Source organism: Pelodiscus sinensis, chromosome 3 (genome assembly GCF_049634645.1).
Source record: "Pelodiscus sinensis isolate JC-2024 chromosome 3, ASM4963464v1, whole genome shotgun sequence".
NCBI lineage: Eukaryota > Metazoa > Chordata > Testudines > Trionychidae > Pelodiscus > Pelodiscus sinensis.
In genome coordinates, this window is record NC_134713.1 from 96,549,106 (window position 1) to 96,573,389 (window position 24,284).

General features: G+C 42.3%; 1 protein-coding gene across 6 annotated transcripts in view; it reads right to left on the reverse strand.

The window, feature by feature from the left end:
* Positions 1-24,284, reverse strand: part of AHI1 (Abelson helper integration site 1) — a 178,368-nt gene that overhangs the window by 55,747 nt on the left and 98,337 nt on the right. For all 6 annotated transcript variants that reach the window (XM_075924228.1, XM_075924227.1, XM_075924231.1 and 3 more), the window contains exon 19: positions 17,970-18,087. In XM_075924228.1, coding sequence (XP_075780343.1) covers positions 17,970-18,087 — 118 coding nt within the window. The remainder of the gene's footprint in view (positions 1-17,969; positions 18,088-24,284) is intronic.

Genomic DNA, 24,284 nt, shown 5'->3' on the forward strand with positions numbered 1-24,284 from the left:
AGCCTACACTATCCTTTCTCACATTAGATGAAACCTTGAGGCATGCCATGGGCGTGTGCATGGATCAATGAATAATGCACTTTCAAATTCTCTGGCTCTGGATGCATAGGGTGCATTCAAAACCTCTCAGTGGAATACACTTGAGGTAGTAGCAATAATGGTTCAACAATGGGGATACTGTAAAGGGACATGTTGATTTAAAGTAGGGGTAGATGCCCCACTATGTGGATTATTCCTCCAATATCTTTTGCATTTACTGTGACGCATGGGCTTACCTCTCTACAAATATACAATTACAGACAGGACAGCAGACAGAACAACTTTGTGTTAGAATGAATAGACCAGCTACCATCCTTTAAAGAATTGAAAGAACTTTGTGCCTTCCTTAATGCAGAAACAATCCTACAATTTCTTTCAGTGAGCAAAAATAAGACTATTTGGCAGCATAATAAATCTTCCTTATAATACAGTGTGACCTCTCAAAGGTTCTGTCTGTATTTGACAGTCCAAAAACCACAGATGAGAGGCGAGGAACAAATAGGCTTATCTAGGGAAGGCCCCATGAAGAGGTGAGGCCCCATGAAGAGGTGTCCTAGAAAAAAGAAATAGAATCACTCAGAATCAGTCTCTGATCTCAGGGTTTGAGACCAGATCCTACTGATCAACAAGACTCATCAATAAGCCCCTTACAGCGTAGGCTGGACTTGGAGGACATAGCTGGAGTGTTTATGCAGATATATCACTATTTCAGACCCTGAAAGGCTGGGACAGCTGGTTGGGTTCTGAGCATCTTTGAAGTGAAACATACATACCATATGGAAAAGGCAGGGCTTCTAATTAGTCCTTCAATTATAATTATAATTTTATTTATATACACAGAGAGAGAAAGAGATGAGGGGCTTAGGATGCAGGCAGCCCTGGGGACAGAGGACAACCCCAGCCCTCTTTAATCACAGCAGCCTGGGACCAGGTGAGAAGCACCTTATCTATGGCCGCTACAGCAGGCACAGCTGGGAGAGGTGTGTATGTCCCATGCATACTCTAGAGTTTGTGCACGCTCTAAAGCACACAAACACAAAAAGAGACCCCCACAAAGAGATCCACCAATATTAGGTATCAAACTGCACATGCCATCAACATTTGCATCCCTCAGAAGTTGAAAGCCACTCACTCTGGGAGGGTATGTCTACACTAGCTCTTTAGTTCGAGCTAGGTAGGCAAATGAGGGCAACCAGAATTGCAAATGAAGCCCAGGATTTAAATATCCCGGGCTTCATTTGCATGTTCCCAGGCGTCGCTATTTTTAAATCCCCCTTAGTCCGAACTAACTGCCCGCGGCTAGACGCGGCAGTTAAACGTTAATTCGAATTAACTCCTTAGTTTGAATTAACTGTTACTCCTCATTGAGTAAGGGGGATTTAAAAATGGCGGCACCTGGGAACATGCAAATGAAGCCCGGGAAATTCAAATCCCGGGCTTCATTTGCAACTCCGGTTGCCTACATTAACCACCCTAGTTCAAACTAGGGTGGTAGTGTAGACATACCCTCAGGGGCTATGAGTGGGAATGACCAAGAGTGAGAATCTCCAGAGAGTCAAATAAGCCTGGTCTGTTTTGAAGCAGCACAAAATAGCTATATTGGGGTCCAGGATCTGGCTTAACCTTAGGGCATGAATACAGACACTAGCTCTAGTGTATTATAACTATAAGTGTTTCAACATATAAAAGTAAAAGTAAAAATGAATAGTATAATATGCAATTTTAAAAATCTAAGGTCTTCTTAAGTAGACTCATCTAACCACAAAAATATTTTGACATACTATACGAATAAAGTTAATTATTTTTGTGTGTATTACTTTACTAATGAGAACAATATATTTATTCAGCTGGTGGGAGAGATAGCTCAGTGGTCTTAGCATTAGCCTCCTAAACCCAGGGTTATGAGCGCAATCCTTGAGGGGCCATTTAGGGATCTGGGGCAAATCTGTCAGGGATGGGACTTGGTCCTGCTTATGAGGGCAGGTGACTGGACTCAATGACCTCTCAAGGTCCCTTCCAGCTCTATGAGATAGGTATGTCTCCATATTAAGAAGGGCATTCTCCTTCCCCGTTCACCTCATGCTCATTTCCAAAAAGGAAGTCCCCCTTCAAACCTAAACTCTATGTTGTGCAGAGGGTGTGTACTCCATTGCAGAGCCCTTGGGCAGTGAAACTGTACTGGTTCCACTGCCAAGAGCATCTGGATTTGTCTCAAAGCATTATCTTATGAGCTTTCCTGCCTTGTGGATCTCTATCTTCAGAAAATATATAGTGGCTCTATTTTCAAAGGACTAAAAGTAGTTAACAGGATTTCTCAGTTTAAGACCAAATTACATTTGGTTCTTTTAGGGTAGTGCACAATTGAAAAAAATAAGAGCATTTTCAGGCCAAATAATTTTTGTCAGATTCGTTCCAGAATGCTACGTCATACCCTGATTTTGCAACCTACATCCATTGCTGCCAAACAGGGAGTAATGCTTCATTTAATCCGCACCCTTGTATAATTTTGGCTGAAAGTACTTCCTTTACCCTGAAGGCACAGCAGTAATTATCTTAACATATACCAATTTTAAGTAAATATAAATGATGTTCCCTTGATAAAGTTTTTGGAATCTTCAAAGACTGCTGTTATTATGCTCTGTATTTATTGTAGTTTTCAGTCATAGATTGTAATTAATATGCCTAGGAGTAACATGAAAAAGAACACATAATAGAGGAACGTGCACACCCATGATCTCAGTATAAAGAAGTACACTGAGCTGGACTAGAAAATACAAACTACTCCTATGTTTATATATAACATCTAATCAATCAGCCAGAGAAAACTGGATAAGCAACTTTTAAAAACTGAATAAATAGATCGTTCTCATTAGTAAAGTAATACACACAAAAATAATTAACTTTATTCTTATAGTATGTCAAAACATGTTTGTGGTTAGATGAGTCTACTTATGAAGATCTTAGATTTTTCAAATTGAATATTGTATCATTCATTTTTACTATTCCTTTTATATGTTGAAACACTTAGGCTACGTCTACACTGGCCCCTTTTCCGAAAGGGGCATGCTAATTTTACAGGTCGTAATAGGGAAATCCGCGGGGGATTTAAATATCCCCCAGCCTTAAAAAAAAGCCTTAAAAAAGGGCTTTTTTCCGGAGGATCGGGGCCAGTGTAGATGCTCTTTTCCGGCTTTTCTAAAAGCCGGAAAAAAGCGGCAGACATTTTTATTTAAATGCCGCGGGGGATATTTAAATCCCCCGCGGATTTCCCTATTACGACCTGTAAAATTAGCATGCCCCTTTCGGAAAAGGGGCCAGTGTAGACGTAGCCTTATAGTTATAATACTCTAGAGGAGGCATGGCCAGGGCACGTGTCCAAACAAATTCTTGGGACACATTAAAGATGAATATAATTCAGTGCATCCCAGAGGCTACTCTAAATTACACAGGGAGCTGATGTGGCCCTCAGCAGCTTCAGTATGAGGGTAGCACAAACAGTTTGGCTGCATCTGAGGATTAAATCCAGGTATTTAATTTCCACTGAAGTCAATGTGAATTTTATAATGTTATGGACAAAAATACTACAGAATGTATTGGTATGGAAATAATGGTCAGACAGACATTAAACTTTGTGAGGTGGAGAGGTGTTAAGAAAATTAAGTTTTCTTGTTCAGTATTTTCAGTTTTTTCTCTTTTTGGGGAAAAATTTTAAAAAAAAAACTTACTGAAACAAAATGCTTTTGTATTTTTGGGGCATGGGGTCTCTTATGTCTCTTTTTTCCTGACAGGAAAAAATCAAAATTTGAGATAAAGAAAAACTTAAACGAAGAGCCTGATCTTTGGGGATTTAGAGCAGTTGCGGATATTGTCCCTCTAGTCTTTTAATAAGTGCTTTATGACTCTCCCCAATTCTTTTTTATCTTACTTTATATGCTACAAATATGTTTCTGTCTGTCTGTTTGTGAGTCTGTTCAAGAACTTCTCCTAAATGGTAATAGCTAGGACCATCACACTTGGTTTGCAAGCTTCCACTTGTCATAACTTAAAGCAAGATAAGGGATTGGTTGTGCCAGAACAATGGGATGTGCCTAGAATTCGACTGTTTCTCATAAAATGGAAAAGGAAGTGTCTGACAGGAGGGATAGTATTACTGCAGAATGACTAGGGATGTCAAAGTGTAGTCGACTATATGATTAACTGCTAAGCTTAGGCTTGCCAGTTAATCTTGTTGACTACATGCATTCCTGCCCCCGCCCACTGCCTCTATATCAGAGGCAGCATGGGAGGGGGAGGGGACGGGGGAGGAGGGGAGATGGAGCAGGAACCGGTGCCCATGAGGAACTGGCTTTAAGCAGGCTCCCCACAAGCACTGAATCTGCCTGCTCCCCCTCCCATCCCTGTACTGCTGCCTCTGATAGAGAGGCAGCAGTATGGAGGGTGAGTGGGGCAGGCTGGAGCCATTACATGCAGGGAGTCTGCTTTCAAACCAGCTCCCAGTGCATGCCAGCTCCAAGGACCTGCCCACCCTCACTTGCTGCCTCCTACAGAGGTGACGGGGAGCAGGCAGGAGCTGGTGCTGGGAGGAGCTGGTTTAAAGCCAGTTCTCCCCAGCAGCAGCTCCACAGTGCCGCCTGGCCCCCCCTACCCATGCTGCTCCCTCCATTTAAACTAGTTTAAACAGACTGGTTTAAACTGGATTTCCTCATGGACCAGCTCCGCCTGCCACCCTGCGCTGCTGTCTGATAGAGAAGCAGCGACATGGGATGGCAGGGGGTTCCCTGGGAACGGGGCTAGGAGTGCACTGGCTGCTGTTCCCGCCCCCGGGGACTACTGAATGGTCATGAACCGCTAAAATTTCATGCGATTACATGTCTATTCAATTATCTGATAGCTAACATCCCTAAGAATGACCACAGGGGGCAGCAAGAGGCCAGAGATGGAGACCAGGGCAGCTATAATCCCACCTGGCCAGGAGGGGGTGAGAAAGAGGCAGCTATCTGCTATATATTTCAGAGAGTTTGTCTGTATGTCTGCCGGTCTGTGTATCTGTCTGTCCCCAAGCTGGGGGACATGCACCCTTCTCCTGGCTGTGCCCGCAGTAGCTATAGAGGCCATAAACAGACACTTCTCACGTAGTGCCAAACTGCAGTGGTAAGGGGGATGGAGCAGAGGTTGTCTTCTATCCTTGAGGCACCCTATATACTGAAGCCCTCATCCCCAGCTCCAACCCAGAAAAAAGATTTAAATAAAGAAAAAACTTACTTGAGTTAAGAACCAGGTAAAAACATAAGAAAAAAGACCATTATTTTTTGGAAAACAAATCTAATTTCTTATCCAAATCCTTTGTGAATGTATAGTTCAGAGTGACTTAATGCAATTTTACAGTTAAAATTAAAATCCAGTCTATGTAAAGAGTTGGAGAAGCATGTGATCTAAAACAGCTTGTAAATCAGAATCAAATAAGCAACTGGAGTAGTATTTACAAAAGTGTAGAGAATAAAGTGGGACTATATGCTTACTAACAGAAAGAAATTATTTTCTAACCCAGAAAAGGAAGAAGAGATTCCATGAAATCACACAGGAATTTCACCATTGCTACTGGTTTTGTGTGGCAGGTGCTCACATACTACAAAGATGGGTAGCAAAATAAAATTCTAAGAGAAGAAAAAAATCATGAGAGTTTGTATGTAAACATGCATATTAGTCATGAACAGTGAGCATCTTTGCATAGGAGAGGGATTTTGTTACAAAGCTTTTGCCTTCCCCCTTCAACAAGAAAGGGAGAAAATGTGTTATTTTATGGGTATTTAATAAATGTAGAAGCAGAATTCATTTTTGGTATCTTTTTAAGCTGTAAGATTTTTGATATTATCATTTATCTGAGACTTAAAATTTATTTTAAGTAGTCCCTCAAATATAATGGAGGGTTTAACTGCAATAATCAGCTTGGCTAATATCTTAAGAGAGAAAGAAAGAGTCCTTTGAAGTTGCTTTCACTTTCTTTAGCTGGAAAACCCCCTTGTCTATCAGCTGTGCTAACTGAGAGAAACATTCTAATTGTTCTCATCTTTGCCAACATATTTTTCTCCCTAAAAACAAGAACCATCATGTTCCTAAGACAGATATAATTTATTTTTAACAGCAGGTTTAATTCATTAATTGCAATTAAGTCAATATTTTAGTGAAAGTAGCTGGGCTGTATTCACAGTTAAACAGTGATCTTTCACAAAGCCAGTGTTAATTATCAGACCAATTACTAATTGTAATACAAGCTTTAGGGGATAGCCGAGGTAGTCTGTACAGGACAAACTTAAAAAACAACAAATGGTCTGGTATCACTTTATAGACTAACAAAACATGTAGATGGTATCATGAGCTTTCGTGGGCATCTGAAGAACTCCGGTCATCTGAAGAAGTGGGCTGTGCCCACGAAAGCTCATGATACCATCTACATGTTTTGTTTAGTCTATAAAGTGCTACCAGACCATTTGTTGTTTTTTAAGTTTAATTGTAATAGGTCCTCCAGGGAATTAAAGTTTAAAAGCTGAGGGCATTGGTTTTGAATTTATTAGTTTTTAATAAGTAATGACCAAGAAAATAGGGCATCATGGAAGACAGTACAAAGATGAGAGCATGATGAGGAAATCAAAGGTGTAATTAAGAGAGAAGGGCTTGGATAGTACTGTGTGCAGGAAAGTACGATGAGAGAGTTTCAACACTGAAATTTGCAGAGGAGCAGAGATATGCAGAGTGAGGAAGGCAAGTAAAAGAAGTCTGCACATGACTGCAAAAGGCAGGGATTAAAGATGTTCTTTAAAGCTTTCATGTAGATCTAGCATAGATCATAGAATCTCTCTCCTATTGCTCAACGAGGAAATTCCATTTACTCAGCACCCAGCAAAGGCACAAGAACAGTAAAGGTCTTTACTTCATTGTTTCTCTGTGGATTTGGAGTTGGGGAAACCCCCTTGCACCTGGTGAGAGAGCTGGATTTAGTCTTGAAAAAGCAGCTGCTTTAGTAGTGTGAACATCTTCTAAGGACTCTTTAAAAGACTTAACCCTCACCATTTTAGCAAAAGTGTTAAAGTGCATGGTTATTAAAAAAAAAGATAATTCACAGGCCACTGGAATAGCCATCCATGAAGAAGTCGGTATTACTGTGTAACATACCGTAGTCCCCCAGGAGATCAGAATGATAAGGCCAGATAAATCACATATTAGAGGACATATTCTTACTGACCAACTATGGGGAAAGAAAAAAGTCTCAGCAAAAGCATAGGACTAGGAGAAAGAAAACCTATGTTTTATTCCTATCGCTCACAAGCTTCCTTTTGAATGTAGGGAAATTGCTTAATCTCTCAGGGTATGTCTATGCTACAGTGCTATTTAGAATTAACTTAATTTGAAATAGTTAATTCAAATAAAGCTAATTCGAAATAACGCATCTATACACAAAAACTATTTCGAAATAGCATGTCCACACTGAGTGGACCCTGAACCGAAGTATAGGCTGGCCGGAACCAGTGCCGGCAGGGCATCAGGTTAGGACTTAGTGTGTGGGGCGGCTGCCTGAGGCTAACTGAGCTCCGTTCTTAAAGGGACCCTACCCCCACCCCGGACAGACAGTTCTCAAGGTTTCCCACTTGCTTGTCTACCTCGAAGAGGGACAGCAAAGCAGTCCTGTCTTGGAGTGCCCTGACTGCCCGCACTCGGGACACCACAGCACTCAGCCTCATGGAGCCAGAGCTGTGTCTCGTGGGGTTGTTGCCATCAGCCCGGCTGCACTTGCTGCTGGCTGCCATCCAGGGGGTCCATCGGGGGGACTGTCAGGATCCACGAGGCCCTGCGGGAAAGCATCCACCCCAAGGAGCCCTCAGAGCCTCCCCAGTCCTCCCCACTGGGGGCTTGTACCCCATTCCTCCCTCACGTCCTTCCACTTACCCCTCCCTAGCCCCCCTTCCTGATGTCAAATAAAAGACACGTATGTTCAAAAATAGAAACTGGGTTTATTCAACAAAACTGGGGGGGGGGGGGGGGAAGGATGAACCTCTGGGGAGACTGGGAAAAGGAGGTGGGAGAGGGGAAGAGAGAGGGTGGAAGAGGGGAGGGGGAAACCTGGGAGGAGGGAGCTGGAAGGGGAAGTAAGGGGAGGGGTAGCTCAGAGCTCAGGGTTGGGAGGCTCACCAGACCAACTTTACTTTCATGCTAACCTGCTCCTGGGTTCGCATGTGGCCTTTGGTGGCCAGGCTGGCAGCTATTCTGCCATAGATGGCCGCATTCCTCCATCTAGTGCAGAGATCATGGACGTTGGGGGCATCCCTCCCAAACCCAAATAAGGTCCAAGATCTCCACCCTGAAGCAGGAAGGCGCCTACCTTCTCCAGCCCCTGTCAGGCTCCTGGGAGCTGGCAGACTGCTTCTGGGGAGTGGTGGAGGGCTGGCTGCCAGTGGCTTGCTGGCTCATGTTTTGGGGCCACTGGATCAGGGGTCCCGGTGGCCACTGCTGGCTCTGGGCTGGCAGGCTTGGAGCTGGCACAGGCATTGCAGTCAGGGTCTACCCCTTTAATGGCTCCGGGTCTGGGGGAGAGGAGAGTAAGTTTTCCTGGTTGTGCCCAGGTTGGCCACCAGGGCTCCCTGGGAAGGGCTGGAGGCCCCCTATTTAGAATTAAGTGTCTACACAGCACTTAATTTGAAATAGCTATTTCAAATTTGGTGTTACTCCTCGTAGAATGAGGTTTACCAAATTTGAAATAAGGGCTCCACTATTTCAAATTTATTTCGAAATAGAGGTTTGCCAGTGTAGACACTATTAAAGTTTATTCGAAATAACTGCTGTTATTTCGAATTAACTTTGTAATGTAGACATACCCTCAGTTATCTCTGTTTCCCTGTCTGTGAAATAAGAATAAGAACTTTTATATACATCACGTAAGTGTTGTGACATTTATCATATTAGAGTTTGTGAAGATGCACAAATATTAAACATTACTTTGGAGTCAAGGATATTACATTATATGTGAAGAGAGAAGAGGGGAAACTCTCAAATACTGTATTTGCTGGATAACCAACAGATAGATTACCTTTGACCTTTCTATCCAGTCCTATGACTATCATATCCATGGCATGTGTTAGGGATAAAAAAAGACCATAAACAAGGAAAGTCAAAAAATCATAATTATTGTTGGTTGGAATTTTTAGCAATGCTTAATCTGAGAATGTTTAACCTATAATATGATACTAAATGCTTCTTTTTCTATTGTTATGATCCGTTTAGGGAATATGGAGCAATTTCACAAATTTAGCAATAGATATTTCACAAATTTTTGACCAATACATGTAAGGAAGAGCTACAGCACAAAAGGAAATCCTCAATTAATGTAAAATAATGAATAAAAGGCAAAAGGCTGTGAAGGGAAAAAACTGGCAAGTACAAGAAAGGGATCTTTCCTCTTCATTTAAGAAATGTTCAAAAGGTATGAACACAGACAAGCTTATGTGACATGTCTAATAATTCAAGTTAGCTCTTACAGCAGTAGATTTAGTAAAGCAAAAGGCATATTTCAGAAAAAAAAAAAAAGTATCTTTTTTTAACTGGTGTTCTTTGAGATGTGTTGTTCATGTCTATTCCACTTTAGGTGTGCGTGCTTGCCACATGCACCAATATTGTAAATTTTCCCTCTAACAGCATCCATAGGGGAGCGGGTCTGGTGAACCCTGTAGTGGCACCACCATGGCGCAGTATAAGGGGTACTGCGTGCTCTCCTCACCATCAATTTCTCCTTGCTAGAAACTCCAAAATTGGGGAAGGAGGGAGGATTGTGGAATGGACATGAGAAACATATCTCAAAGAAAACCAGTTACAGTAAAAGTAACTATTTTTTGTTCTTCGAGTGATTGCTCATATCCATTCCAAATGATGTGACTCCAAGCAGTCAACCACCTGGGCCCTTGTTGAATGAGCTCAAACGATCTGCAGTGGGAGCCCTAGCCAGGTCAAAGCAGGTCCAAATACATGAGGTAATCCAGTTAGCAGTTGCTGCGTGGACACTGACATGACCTTCACCCTGTCAGCTATAGCAATAAGAAGCTGGACTGATTTGCAGAATGGCTTAGTCCATTTCAGATAAAAGACCAAGGCACTCCTGACATCCAAGGTGTGCTGCCACCACTACTCCTCCTCCTCTGTCTTGTGAGGTTTGGGGCAGAACACACGCAAGATGTCTTGGTTCACGTGGAAGGAGGAGCCCACCTTCACCAGGAAGTGTGGTTGGGGGCAGAGATGGACCTCGTTCTTGAAGAAAACAGTGTTCGAAGGTTCTGAAGTTAAGGCTCAAATTTCTGATACATGTTTCGTTGATGTCACCACAACCAAAAACACCACCATCCAGGATAAATGCAAGAGGGAACAGACTCCAAGCATCTCTAAGGGTGGCTTTATGAGTCAGGAGAGGACTAGGCTAAGATCCCACTGAGGGACATGGCCTGGTGATTAGTCACCTATAATTAAATGCTAGCCGATGAATAAAATTTATGTCCAAATAAATCTAGCCATTTCAGGTTTTTATTTTTTGGTGTACCCTTGGGTGCCTTTGTCTCTTCTTGTGATTGACAGCTTCTATTACAGGAGAGGTTTGAGTAGAGATACTAGTGGCCTTTGCAGGCACAAATTGCTTTCTCTGAGCTCTCTTAGAAATGCGGGTCAGGGAGGAGGGAGTTTGCCAATGAAAACTGGTTATTTTCAAGACTCCTTCGTATAATGGTAGGGCAACATGTCCTGAGGCTGAGGCACTGAGCATACCAAAGGGATGTCTGCAGTCTCCTCCATCTCTTCTGCCCATAACCCCAGTGTGACGGGGCGAACAGGACCCACTCTGCAGGGCAGGGAGTAGCCCAAGCCCAGCTGGCGGAGAGGGCCCCGCCCTTCCGGCCCTGCTGGGCATGCTCCCAGCAGAGGCCGGGTATAAAGGCAGAGGGAGCCCGGCAGGCAGGGGGACCGCCGGGTGAGGGAGGAGACCAGGCCAGGCCAGTGTTTTTGCAGCTGCTGGGATCAAAGTCGCTGCCTGTGCCGGACCCTGACACCGAGGAATCAGGCCCCAACCCCAGGAGACCAAAGCATACCCACAACCCCGGCAGGTACTGCCTCAGAGGCAAATGGGCCCCAGGGGAACCGGGGCGTGGTAGGAAGCAGCCCAGGGCAAAGGATATAAAGTTTGGCTCAGCGTGTATGAGCCGGATTCCCCGCCGAGCCGGCAGGAGCCACAGACCCTGCTAAAGGGCCCTGGGCTGGGACCCGGTGGAGAGGGAGGGCCCGGGTCCCCCTACCACGCAGACCCCCCCCCCTGGATAACCAGTCCTGGGGCCAGGAGAGGCTTCCCCAAGGGATTAGGTCTCGGATACCATATATCCCCTGATAGAGGGGCCTGCACTTTGTGTTGGGACATTGATACCGTATATCCCCTGATAGAGGGGCCTGGACTTTTGGGGACTTCGGGGTGCGGTATAGGCCCGGACTGAGACGCGGGCCAGTAGAAGGGGGCAGGAGCCCCCGTCAGGGGCGTACCGCCTGACACCCAGGTTCTAGACTACCCACCTTAGGACCTCCTGATGTACTCTTTTATCATCCTGCGGCATTGGGAGAGAAGCGAGTGAAACAGCTGCATCTGGGGAAGATGAAGAGGAGACCAGTGCCGGAGTTTCCACTCCTTGTCCCTGAGGTATCTCCATGGGGTTTTTTAGGGGTTTTGGAGTGCATGGTTTTTTTCTCCAGCAGTTTGCACTGGTTTGGTGGTTGAGATGCTGAGGCCAAGAGTTTCTCTGACATCCCTGACACCGACTTGGAAACCCGGGCTGCTTTGTAAACTCCCAAGGGTTCTCACGGGAACCAGGGCACCAGCCACTGTCCTTGCGGACATACTAGCAATTGCAATTCCGAGGGCTGGGGTGGCACCCAAGGCGGGCGAAGGAACCCTTGCTCTGTGCCAGCCTCTAATTGTATGAATACATTTCCTGGTGACCAGGAAACACAGGGCTCACATCTGTGGTACACACTCTGGGCCAGTGTTTCTCTGACCATGAAAAGACTCTTCTTCAGCAGTCACTCAGTAATCTATGCCTCCCACTACCCCTTCAGTGTTAGGATCTGGAACAGGACTGAGAGCAGAAGTGAGACAAGTGGTCCAAGGAGTATCCAGACTATGAGGACCATCAAGACCGGGACAGGTGCCGGTCTTCTGGAGATGACCTGTGTTCTGGGGAGCGGTCGTAGGAACAGTACTAAGGCCTCAGTGACACTGATCTCTTTTCATGGTTCGCAATCCAGGGAACATGAGCCTCAGCAAGACTGCACTGGCGAGTGCTATCCTGAACCCTGCCTTTGTCCCATATCAGGAGAACGAAGGGGTGTCTGCGATGCCTGTCTTCAGAATCTGAGACTTGATGGCTTCGCATGGGAGTGTGCTGGCATTCCAATCCCCTTGGGGACAAGCACTACTGTAGGGATGATACCCTGAACCAAGGCAGACTTGCCTCGAGACTGGGGCACACTTGGCATCAGTGCCACCAGTACTGTCATAGCCAGAATAAACGTTGCCGTTCACAGGGCTTCTGCAGTCAATGGTGCCTCTAGGTGCTAGAGGTCACTGTTGCTGCCCAATGCTGATGATATGGGCTGGGCAGGGTTGGACCACTACACCTGAGTCAAAGTTCGACTTCCTGGTGGAGACAATGAGCCACCAAACACAGGCCCAGCTTCCCCTCCCTACTTGTCCTTGGCTTTTTAGGATAGAGAGGAGCAGTCCTTGGCTGAAGCCTTCCTCATTGGGAATGGTGAAAGCGAGTGGTGCTGACTGAAGGATGGAACCGAAGGAGCATTCCGCACCAGAAGCACAATGCCTAAGGTGGAGACAGGCACCTTCTCCCCTGCTGGGGACAATGCTAATTCCATTTAGTGTGCATTCAAGCAAATGTCTCTATCCTTGGTATGGAGCTTGAATTATCTGCTAATCTGGCACCTATCACTAATGTGCCCCTCACTGACACATCACAGACAATTATCATGTGAGTCGTTCATGAGCATAGGATGCCTGCACAGTACACAAGGTTTGAAGCCTGAGAATCAAGGCATGCCTTGTCCTTAGGCAAATGTCCCAACCAGGGCGATTTAACTCTGCTAAACTAACTTATTAACTGGTTGAATAACTATCTACAGAGCTGCTAAAAAAGGAGAGGAGTCAAAGGGCTGGGGAGTGTGTTGTGCCATGATGGTGCCATTCCAGAGATCACCAAACCGTTCCCTTTGGATGCTACTAGGGGAAAAACTTCTGACACTGGTGCATGCGGCAAGCATACACACCTAACTAGAATGGATATGAGCAATCACGTGAAGAAGAATGATAAACTGCTTTGAACAATATTTACACTGTGTTATGAACAAAGACTTGCCTTCAATGGTAGAGATAAATATCCTTTCTGTACATCTGATTGTTCTTTCAGGAATGTATTTACCATGGCCAAATCAAGAATAAACTTAAGTTTTTGTACAAATGAAGAATTTATGCAGCTTCTTGTATTTTATCAAAATTTTGAGATTATATCTGTGATAATCTACAACCCCCACATAGAGCTGGAAAGGATTAAAGGAAATTACCAGACCCAGCTAGCCCCATCTCCAGCTCTGCAGAACATATTCCAATTAGAGACAGAGTTGAAAAAGGAGCAACCCAGCTCAGAAGGGAGAGGCTGGGGGAGGAAGACAGACCTACCCTAATGGTTCTAGACAAAAGGGGCTGAAGAAGCCTCCCTTTGAGAACATGACTATATGCTGAGGCTGATTGGGGCTGATGGTTTGATTTCTATATCCTCCCCCCCCCGCCTTAATCTGGGACCAGCAGCTGAGGGAGAAAAGCAACAGCAGGAAAGAACCCAGGAAGGGTAACTCAGAAGGCCCCCTCGGAGGCCAAACACTGTTGACCCACCTAGGTCTCTGGGTTAGAGTCTGATAGAGTGGGCAGGCTCAGGTTCTTTACAGGCAGTCCCCGACTTACGCGGATCCGACTTATGTCGGATCCGCATTTACGAACGGGGCTTTCTCGCCCCGGAAGTCGGGGCGAGAAAGCCCCGTTGGTAAGCTGCTCCGGTGCCCCTGGTCTGCTGGAGACCGTCTCCAGCAGACCAGGGGCACCGGGCGGGTTCCCGCGCTTCTGAGGCTTTGCCAGAGCAAAGCCTCAGAGGCGCGGGGAACCGTCGCTGCTGCCGCTTCAATCTGGGTGCCTGTGGTCTGCTGGGGACCGTCCCCAGCAGACCACAGGCTCCCGGACTGAAGCCGCAGCCGCGGGGGGGGTCCCTCGCCTCTGAGGCTTTGCCAGAGCAAAGCCTCAGAGGCTCTGCTCCCCGTGTCCCTGGTCTGCTGGGGGGGGGGGGAGGGCAGCTAGTGTGCTCCCCGCCCCCCCAGCAGACCAGGCTTTTGTTTTGGACTCTGGGGCAGAGCAGCTGGGGCGCTGCCGATTGGTCCTGCAGCGCCCGCTCTGGGCACTACTGGACCAACCCGGCAGCACCCCAGCTGCTCTGCCCCAGGTCCTGATTCAGCCGCTGCTGGTCAGTTTCAGCAGCGGCTGAATCAGGACGCCTGGGGCAGAGCAGATGAGGTGCTGCTAGGTTGGTCCAGTAGCACCCAGGAGCGGCGCTACTGGAGCAACCCAGCAGCACCCCAGCTGCTCTGCCCCAGGCATCCCCAAGTCAGCTTCTGCTGAAACTGACCAGCGCTGACTACAGGAAGCCCCAGGCAGAGTTGCTCTGCCCTGGGCTTCCTGGAATCAGCTGCTGATCAGTTTCAGCAGCAGCTGACTTGGGGACGCCTGGGGTTCTTAAGTTGATTCTGTATGTAAGTCAGAACTGGCGGTCAGTTTCAGCAGTGTCTGAATCTGGACGCCAGTTCCGACTTACATACAGATTCAACTTAAGAACAAACCTACAGTCCCTATCTTGTACGTAACCCGGGGACTGCCTGTATTTCACTACCCTAATGACAAGGTGGGAGTTACCCACTAGACCATCCAACCCTCCAATGATCCTATTACAATATCATATAATCATATCACCATATTGATAACACACAGTATGTGACATATGTTACTGATATTCTCTATTAGTGTGATTTTTGGAGGAGAGAAAGAAGAGACCAATACTTATTTTTATTCTGATCATGGCTTGTAAAAAGCTTCAGAGAGTCTCCATTTGCCTCAGCACCCAAAACTAATAAACATGACATGAAGTATGGCAGCACTACAAGTTACAGGATGCTAAGCATTTTAAAATTCTTACCAGCTCAATAATGTAAACACTGCCAAACTGACATTCCTCAAGTAAGAGTAGTAGAGTTTGCGTCAGAACAGGCTTAAGACACCAAATGCACGTGGGGAAAAAACCTGAATTGCTACATGTATAGTAACTCATGTAGGACAGCTACTAAAATTGCTAGGGGACATTTGGATAAAAAAACTGTAGCAGTTCAAGTTTTCTTTTTGCAGCAATAAAAAAAGAGCATTCATAGCTACTTCTGAAAGACCCTGCAAGCTCAAGACAAATCCTTAGTATTACCTTCATTGTCACTAACCACAAGATGAAACACCCAGCTGTTTTCTACTATGGGGAGCAGCTGGATTACAACATCTGCTTCTTCAAAGAAGAGATGGATACATATGCCAGTGCTGCAATATAGTCTTCATCACCAATAACATTTCACAGGTAGCAGAATATGCAACCATACTAACCAAATGCTTAAAAGAACTCTTTGTCCATGTACTTAAGTGCTTTGTTGCACTTTTGTCATTCAGGAATTCTGCTCTGAGTATTTTCAGTTCTAAATTAAAATCACATGAAGATCTGTTTGTCAAGGAGTTCTGGAAGAAAGAGGAATACTGGAGAGGAAATGTGGACTAGGCCCTTGAGCAATCTTTTCATAGCCAATGGACACTAAGAATCTCTGTTCTAAGAGGATGATTTGCTGCTTCAGATGCCAGATGAATTTGAGTATCCAGACTTTTAAAAAGATAGTACACAATCAGGAATACAAGGTAATCAGGGAAACACAGGTTCTATGTTGCATGCTCATATGGTGAAGTATCTCTATTGTAGTGCAAATTCCGTAGTATTCAATACTAAAACTAAACAACAATAAGTTGAATTGAATAACACCAGTATCTTTCTTCATATGTGATAGCTGATGGTGAAAAATAAACTATATGCGTGAAGCTTTTTCCTTACATTTCTGTTAAAACAATTCTAGCACAGCACTACAAACTGAAACAGAAAATAAAATAATTGGATCACTTAGGATTCTTACAAATTTTCTCATGGGAAACTTAATTTTGCCTATGTATCCTGTAATCTAAGGTGTTATTCCCAAGAATCTTGATTTTCTGGTTGTTCCAAATGTATATTTGAAAGATACTTTAGAAGCATATGTTCCGTAGTGTTTGTAGTCTCTTGGCTATACTTTCCCCACAAAGAATTTTCTGCATTTAAGAAAAGCTTTGGTAACAATGGGACTGTAGACACACATGCATGCACAGTGGTAGCACGCATTCATGATTTATCAATCTATGTAAGAAGCCCTAGTCAAAACATTTTTTCTTGCTTAGATCTAAAGGAAGATACAGGACAATATAATTTGGGAGTGATTACTTACAGAGTTAATTACAGTCTAGATTTAAAGTGTCTGGTTATTTTCTTGAAAGAGCCACTCCACTAAATTAAAATGTTCATTCCATGAGCTGAAATATTAATACTTATTATTTTTCTGAGATCTTCACACTTCAAAGCACTGAACAAATATTAATTAGCCTCATCATATACCTGTGAGGGAATCAGTTATTGCTAAGGTACTGTTATAACTGTTCTACAGATAAGGAAACTGAAACCCAGAAAGCTTAACCAACACAGCCAAAGTCAGACAGCGAATCAGTAGCAGAGGAAAATTAGAATTTCATCTCCCAGTTCCTTGTGGTCAGTCTTTTAGCTCACATAAGGAAAAAGCATATTACATATAATTATTAGTATAATTATTAGTACCTCTTTTAAAGCTAATTCTATATAATAACAGAACTCATTTATCTTTCTCTACCAAACTACATTAAACATTTTTTTTTTTAAATCTCAATTTTCTTTCTCATTATATGGTACCCTTTTTTCTTCTACCTCTTGCTCTGTCCTAAAGTTACAAAATAAAAGTACTTTTAACATACTTTGTGTTCATAACAATACTTAGCACATTTGGGCCATGTTCTTTGTTAGTCCTTAGAACAGGATTAATAACAATAACTTAATAATTTTATGTATCATATTACCAGGCAGTCCAAACAGACATCAAATATGCTATTTTGCAATAAATTATTATTTTGATCACAATTGCAATTTGAAACCAAGATGCAAGAATTTCAGAAAACATGCAATTCTGTTGCTTCTAGTCTTTTTTCTGAAGTCTGTGGATTCATTTAAGCATTTTTTTTAAATGCTGTTTTTAAACCTAAAGATAAGTTTAAAATCTAAACCCTGTAAATAGCCCATTCCCAATTTGTAAACAAACTGTATTTCTCCTTATCTTCTTTCAACAATTGTGCATTTTAAAATGTGATTGCTCATTTAATAGCTTTTATTGTGTTTAAAGTACCTTGACACTAAAGATGATAAAAACTAAGAAAATCTAGAGCTAATGTCGTGTTCTAAAAATGCAGCATAACAATGTGTCCAGCTGAAGAAAAAACAGTTTGAGGTAATGATAGTAAATAATGTAATGAACAAATAATGGCACATATGACATATTTACTACTACATGAAGTGCTGCATACTTGATTAATATAACAAAGGAAAAATACTCATCAACTAAAACAGCATCCATACATTAGAGACAGTAATCAGATAAGGAAAGAGACTCACCACTTTGAGTAATGAAAGGATACTGAGGAATCAGTGAAGTGCCCAGAGTACTGGGCAATCTTAACTTGGAGTGCGGCGAGAGCAGTGATGGAGCCGGAAGCATGAGATTTGAGCCGGTCTGTAATAGGAAAGGCAAATCAGAAAGTAAGTTGTAATTTCCTGGGTTACGTACTGATGCAAGAATTGTATGTAAGTATTTACTTACCATAAATAATTATTAAATTCGAGACACACTGAGTGTCAAATTGAAGGCATCATGCTTTTGCAGGGAAAACATTTAGGAACAGAAAGTTGAAAAAAGATGGTTTGACATATACATGAAAGTTTAAATGCTTAACAAAAACAGAGTAGTAAAAAACTGATAGAATAAATAAAACACCCCAGAGCACAAATATAATGTACAGTTATGTATATGGGTAGTAACTCTTATTCATATTGGCCTACAAACTATTTATATGCTAGACCAAATTCAGAAATGGAAAATAACACTCCATTCTGGTATTTTAAATTAAACTGCGTTTAAAGAGAGCACTTATGAGGAAAGGGGTTAAATATAGTCATAGTGAAAATTATTCTTTGCAAACTGTGCAACATATTTACACAAAACACCAGGTACTTGTTTATGAAGATTACACAAAAGACACCTGTAGCAAACATGCTTATTTCCATAATGACATAGATAAAATAGCTGCAATCTGATTTGCTATAGAGTTTCTTTGCATACCTGCAGTTACCACAAATACAAACCCTTTTCAAAGATAGCTTCCCCAATTATCACCTCTAATATCATTAGCTCACAGACATTTACCTTCCCCGCTCCCCCGCATCCCCCTTCTGTTCTGAAATTTGATTTGTCCTTTTCAACTGTGTTCATTTTTTTTAATTGTATCCTTTGGTATATATGGTTGTGACTATTTTCTTCCACTATTTGATCTGAGGAAGTGGGTCTGGCCCACGAAAGCTCATCATCTAATAAACCATCTTTTAGTCTTTAAAGTGCTACATAGTCCTGTATTTTGTTTCAGCTACACCAGACTAACACGGCTACATTTCTATCCCTTTTCAAACTATTACTAATGTATTATCCTAGACAACGCAGGTAAAATGTATGAAGAGAATCTGAGGCATTTATATGGTCAAACGAAACATAAGTTACACCTATTGTCATTGACTGCTTTTGATCATAAATTGGTGAGAAAATATTGCATAAATGCCTGTGACCATATTCACTTATTTTCCTTGAAATAAAATCAGTTTAGTTGGCTGAAATTGGTTTTTCCCAGTAACACATATAAAAACAAAAAAAAGGAAGCCAATAATTATATCATCAATCATGTTCAGCCTATGCAGGTCAATAGAAATATTTCTTGTGACTTCTGTGGGTTATAGATCAGACCCTTACATTTTAGTTGTGGAGAATAATTATGACAAACTTAGCCTACTTCTATTTTATTAGTTTCTAAATTCTATTTAAAAAAATAGAAATAGCCAGTTACAAGAAAGGGCAAGCTGTCACTTGCTTTCAGAAGTAGTACAGTGACATAAGCACTGGTTGTATAAACTACAGGTTGCACCTCTAAAATCCAGTGCATGGCTCAGCTGTGTTGGGGAGGAGAGTGTGAGCTAGCGCGCAGCTCAGCTGGGCTTTTGGGGGGGAGGGGGGAGGAGGGCAGGATGCTGGAGGTGGGAGGGGACTGAAATGATCTCTCTTGGACTGGAAAAAACCCTTATCTAGGACCAGTCAGGTCTTGAGGGTGCCGGACGAGGGAGGTCCAACCTGTACAACATATATTCAACAATTCCCTAGGCATCGATCCTAAAAAAAAAAGTATGCATGAATTTAACTTTGAGCTTGTGTATACAAAAGCTGGGGTGCAAAAGTACATTGCATTAGCCTGAAGTGCACTAAGAATCCATTCTGGACACTGAAAGTTCTGTAAGGTATTTTTGTTTACCCTGCTTTGAAACTGGAATAGATCAAAGTGAACGACAGAACTTTCAGTGTGCAGAACCAGGATCCACGCCAACACTTAGTGCTCAGCAGGCTAGAGCAGAGAGGATTTACACCCCAGCCTGCCACAAATTAACTGTTCCCACAGAGAAGCCCTTTAAGCACACATAGGCTCATTAAAATCAATTAAACATAAGCACTCACTTAAGTGCTCTGTTGAACTGAGGCCTTGATGTTCAGTTGCAGGCAATTAATAGGTTGCCATTCCATACTCTTCACTCAAGTTATTCTGTGTACATTTCAGTGATATGTTAGCCACAAAATAGTGATACAAATATTTAATTATCACTGAAATACTAGGCTTTTCACATATTCTGTGGTTCTTCTGATACAGAAAGAAAGCTGATATAGCTTTAATCCCACTGTAAATTCTTTGAGCAGGGACTATTTTTTATTATTTGTCTGAACACCAATGCCAATGTGGCCTTGACTTGGCAACTACATACTACTGTAATATTTTTCAAAACAGGCTAATCTGTTTTGCTCATTTTTGGATTAAGTGCAACACACAGTTCATAAAATTAGACCAACCAAGGAGCATGACTCAAGAACTTGAAGCATCTGGGTTTTACTGCAATATGAGAATTCAATTGTATGTACATTTTAAGTATGGTAATACTCCTGAAATCTAAGCAGAGTGAAGACAAATTCTCCCCTCCTTACAAAAATCAGCCTGATTTCTCTCCTACATACACATTCTTCTTCCAAAACAAACAAACTAAAAACCCTTAAAAACAATGAATGGTTCTGCAGCACCTTAGAGATTAACAAAAAATGTAGACGGTATCCTGGTCTTTCGTGGGCACAACCCACAAAGAAGTGGGTTGTGTACATGAAAGCTCATGATCAGTGTTCCTTCTGTGATGTGAGGCAGCACAGCTTCACAGGTGATTACACATTTCCACTGAGTCAGAAGCTCAGGTCTCCTTGCCTGGAGCTGATTAATCGCCTGTGAAGCTGTGCTGCCACGCAGCTTAGCAGGAACATTGCTCATGATACCATCTACATTTTTTGTTAGTCTCTAGGGTGCTGCAGGACCATTAGTTGTTTTTTAATTTTTTTTCAGTTACAGGCTAACATGGCTACCCCTCTGATTCTGATCAAAGTACTGATTAGAATGTTTCCATAATCTACTTTTTGTACATAAAAGTAAAAATTAGGAAAAAACAAATTTAAAAATTGCATATATCAGTACTGTTTCAATAACTTGCCTCAGTTGTGACAACCCTAAATAGAGTTTTAGAGATTAAATGAAATATGTCACATGTAAATTTATTTCACTATGGGTACGTACGTCTACACTTGCTCCCTAGTTCGAGCTAGGGATGAAAATGTAGGTGACCGAAATTGCTAATGAAGCAGGGATTTAAATATCCCACGCTTCATTAGCATGATCTTGCCGGCGCGTTACTCTGCTCAACAGCTGATTCGAACCAGGAAGTGCGCGTTAGTTTGAACCAAACCCCTTGGTTCAAACTAACATTACTCCTCATTTTTAATCCTAGGATTGAAAACGAGGAGTAACATTAGTTCGAACCAAGGGGTTTGGTTCAAACTAATGAGTCCCGGCACGCACTTCCTGGTTCGAATCAGCTGTTCAGCGGAGTAACGTGCCAGCGAGATCATGCTAATGAAGCATGGGATATTTAAATCCCCGCTTCATTAGCAATTTCGGTTGCCTACATTTGCATCCCTAGCTCAAACTAGGGAGCAAGTGTAGACATACCCTATGGGTATGTCTACACTACCCCGCTAGTTCGAACTAGGGGGGTAATGTAGGCATACCGCACTTGCAAATGAAGCCTGGGATTTGAATTTCCTGGGCTTCATTTGCATAAGCGGGGAGCCGCCATTTTTAAAACCCCGCTGGTTCGAACCCCGTGCAGCGCGGCTACACGGGGCTCGAACTAGGTAGGTGGAACGAGGTGTACCGGTAGTTCGGAATAGGAATCCTAGTCCGAACTACCTAGTTCGAGCCCCGTGTAGCCGCGCTGCACGGGGTTCGAACCAGCGGGGTTTTAAAAATGGCGGCTCCCCGCTTATGCAAATGAAGCCCGGAAATTCAAATCCCGGGCTTCATTTGCAAGTGCGGTATGCCTACATTACCCTCCTAGTTCGAACTAGGAGGGTAGTGTAGACATACCCTTCGATATTTATTTAGTTCACTTCTCTCTTTAAATTCAGGTTTCTTTTTGTATGCCCAACAAGCTTGGTAGATACCAGACCATATGCTTTGAAAGTTAGTCTGGATTTACATTAAATATATAAATTATCTTTTCCCACTTTTCTCTTAAAATGGCCCTTCTTTAAAATGCAATCAAAACCACAAAACAATTCACTTCCCAATTATCCTCCCTTAAAAAAAAACCTTACAGCAAGGCACTTACTTTTTGTTAAAGACAGATGGATATTTTTTGTTAATTTAAAAACTTTCATTTGAAAAAAAATATTACAGCAAAGGTCCCAATTCTGCAAATTACTCCATGTGGGAAGATCCCCTACACAGTGACTGCCCCTAGAAAAACGAGCTCTGTGCAGGCATAAGAAATAACTGAATAATCAGGTCTTACATATTCTTCCTGGCCATTAGGTTTCTGATATTATTTAAAAGTCTGGTTTAAAAAATTCTTATACAATGAAGAAAAGCACTACAAAGGGCTGGAGAAGTCAAATTTAGGTACATTTAATGATTTTGTTATTAGTATTGTTTGAAATTTGAAGTATGAATGTGCTAAAAAAGTATACTTTAAAAGCACATTAATACTTACGTTTTTTTCTCTACTTTTTCCAATAGACAAACATGTAATAATACCTATGGAACAAATAAGAGTGAAGCAATCACAAATTTTTGAAATGCATACTGTGGGAAGGGATTGCTAAATACCTTTACAACCACAAGTAAGGTTGGCTAAGATAGCCAACACCAATCTACTCATTTTTCACAACTTACTTTGCTTGCTTCATGCAAAAACCACAGCTTTATCAAAGACACGGTTTACTACCACCCATAAGTTGAGTAAAGCTAAAAGTTATAAAACTCAAAGTTTTTGCAGAGGTAAAAAGAAACCCACAATAATGTTTGCCAAGTTTAAACAATGCTGCTTTGCATTCCCTTTTTTGTGTTAGGACAGCTCTATGCAAATTATGCAAATACGTATTTTCAATGGTACTAGTTTTCATGTTAAAAAAGTAAATTGCTTGTGACAAAAAAAAGAGATTTGACAAGCTAACAAAAACAAGTTTTCTTTTTCCTGACTACTCAGTTTTATGACCTTTGCAACTGATATAATTAAAATTTCCATATGTACTTGCAAGTCAAATTAAGTTGGCTAGGTCTGTATTATTTCTTATCCTTTTAGGTTTTCTTTTTGAAGTTTTGTGTCTTTAGGACACTCTTTTAAAGAAAACTTTAAAAGTAGTTTTAAAATCATGATTTTGTGGGTCTAAGAAGCTGAAAATGCAACCAGGTATTTTTTTAACCATTTCTTTTGTTCATTATGAGAATCGATCCATATGTAGTAACACTTCAGAATAAAATAAAAATATGCTACATTTTTATGTGATATCCAAGTCTCAAGTTTACATCTCATATACAGGTTCTTTTATTATTTGTATTATCGTAGCACATTGTGTCCTCAACTGAGATCAGGGCTCCATTGTGGTAGGTATGGTATACACATAGTAAGAGCCAGCCCTTGCCTCAAAGAGCTTCCAGGCTATGTAGGCAAGACAGACACAAGCCAGGTGAAATAAAGTATATTCCCTGGTATACAGATCAGGATCTGAGATACAGAAAGATCACAAGACTTTCCTAAAGTCACACAGGAAGTTTATGATTGAACCAGGAATTGCACAAATATATTTCAAGTTGCAGTTCAATGGCTAAACATCAAGGCAACTCTTTCTCTTTGTGTTGTGTTAAAAAATAAACATTTCTATAAGCATCTACTAGGTTTCTCCCTTGTAGTCATAAGAACTTGTGATTCCCTTTACAAGGCATATAGAGAAACAGTAATTTTTCTTGGATGAGGTTTAAGACAGATATTTCTACATAATAAAAATGCAGAGAGAGGTATTGCCATTTTAATGGGATTGGCTAATGCAATCACCAACAGCAGTGGGAAGTCTTGCTTAATAAAGGCTATGAGGATTATGTAACCTTTGTCTCCCCCAAGGTTGATTATTTTTCATACTATTGAAGGGTCTATGCGGAAAAATACTACATTTTCTTCAACAATTACAGGAAAAAGCTTCCATTGGCTCCAGTCTGGTTTCTTGCAAAGAGATATGGCAAACGGAGCATT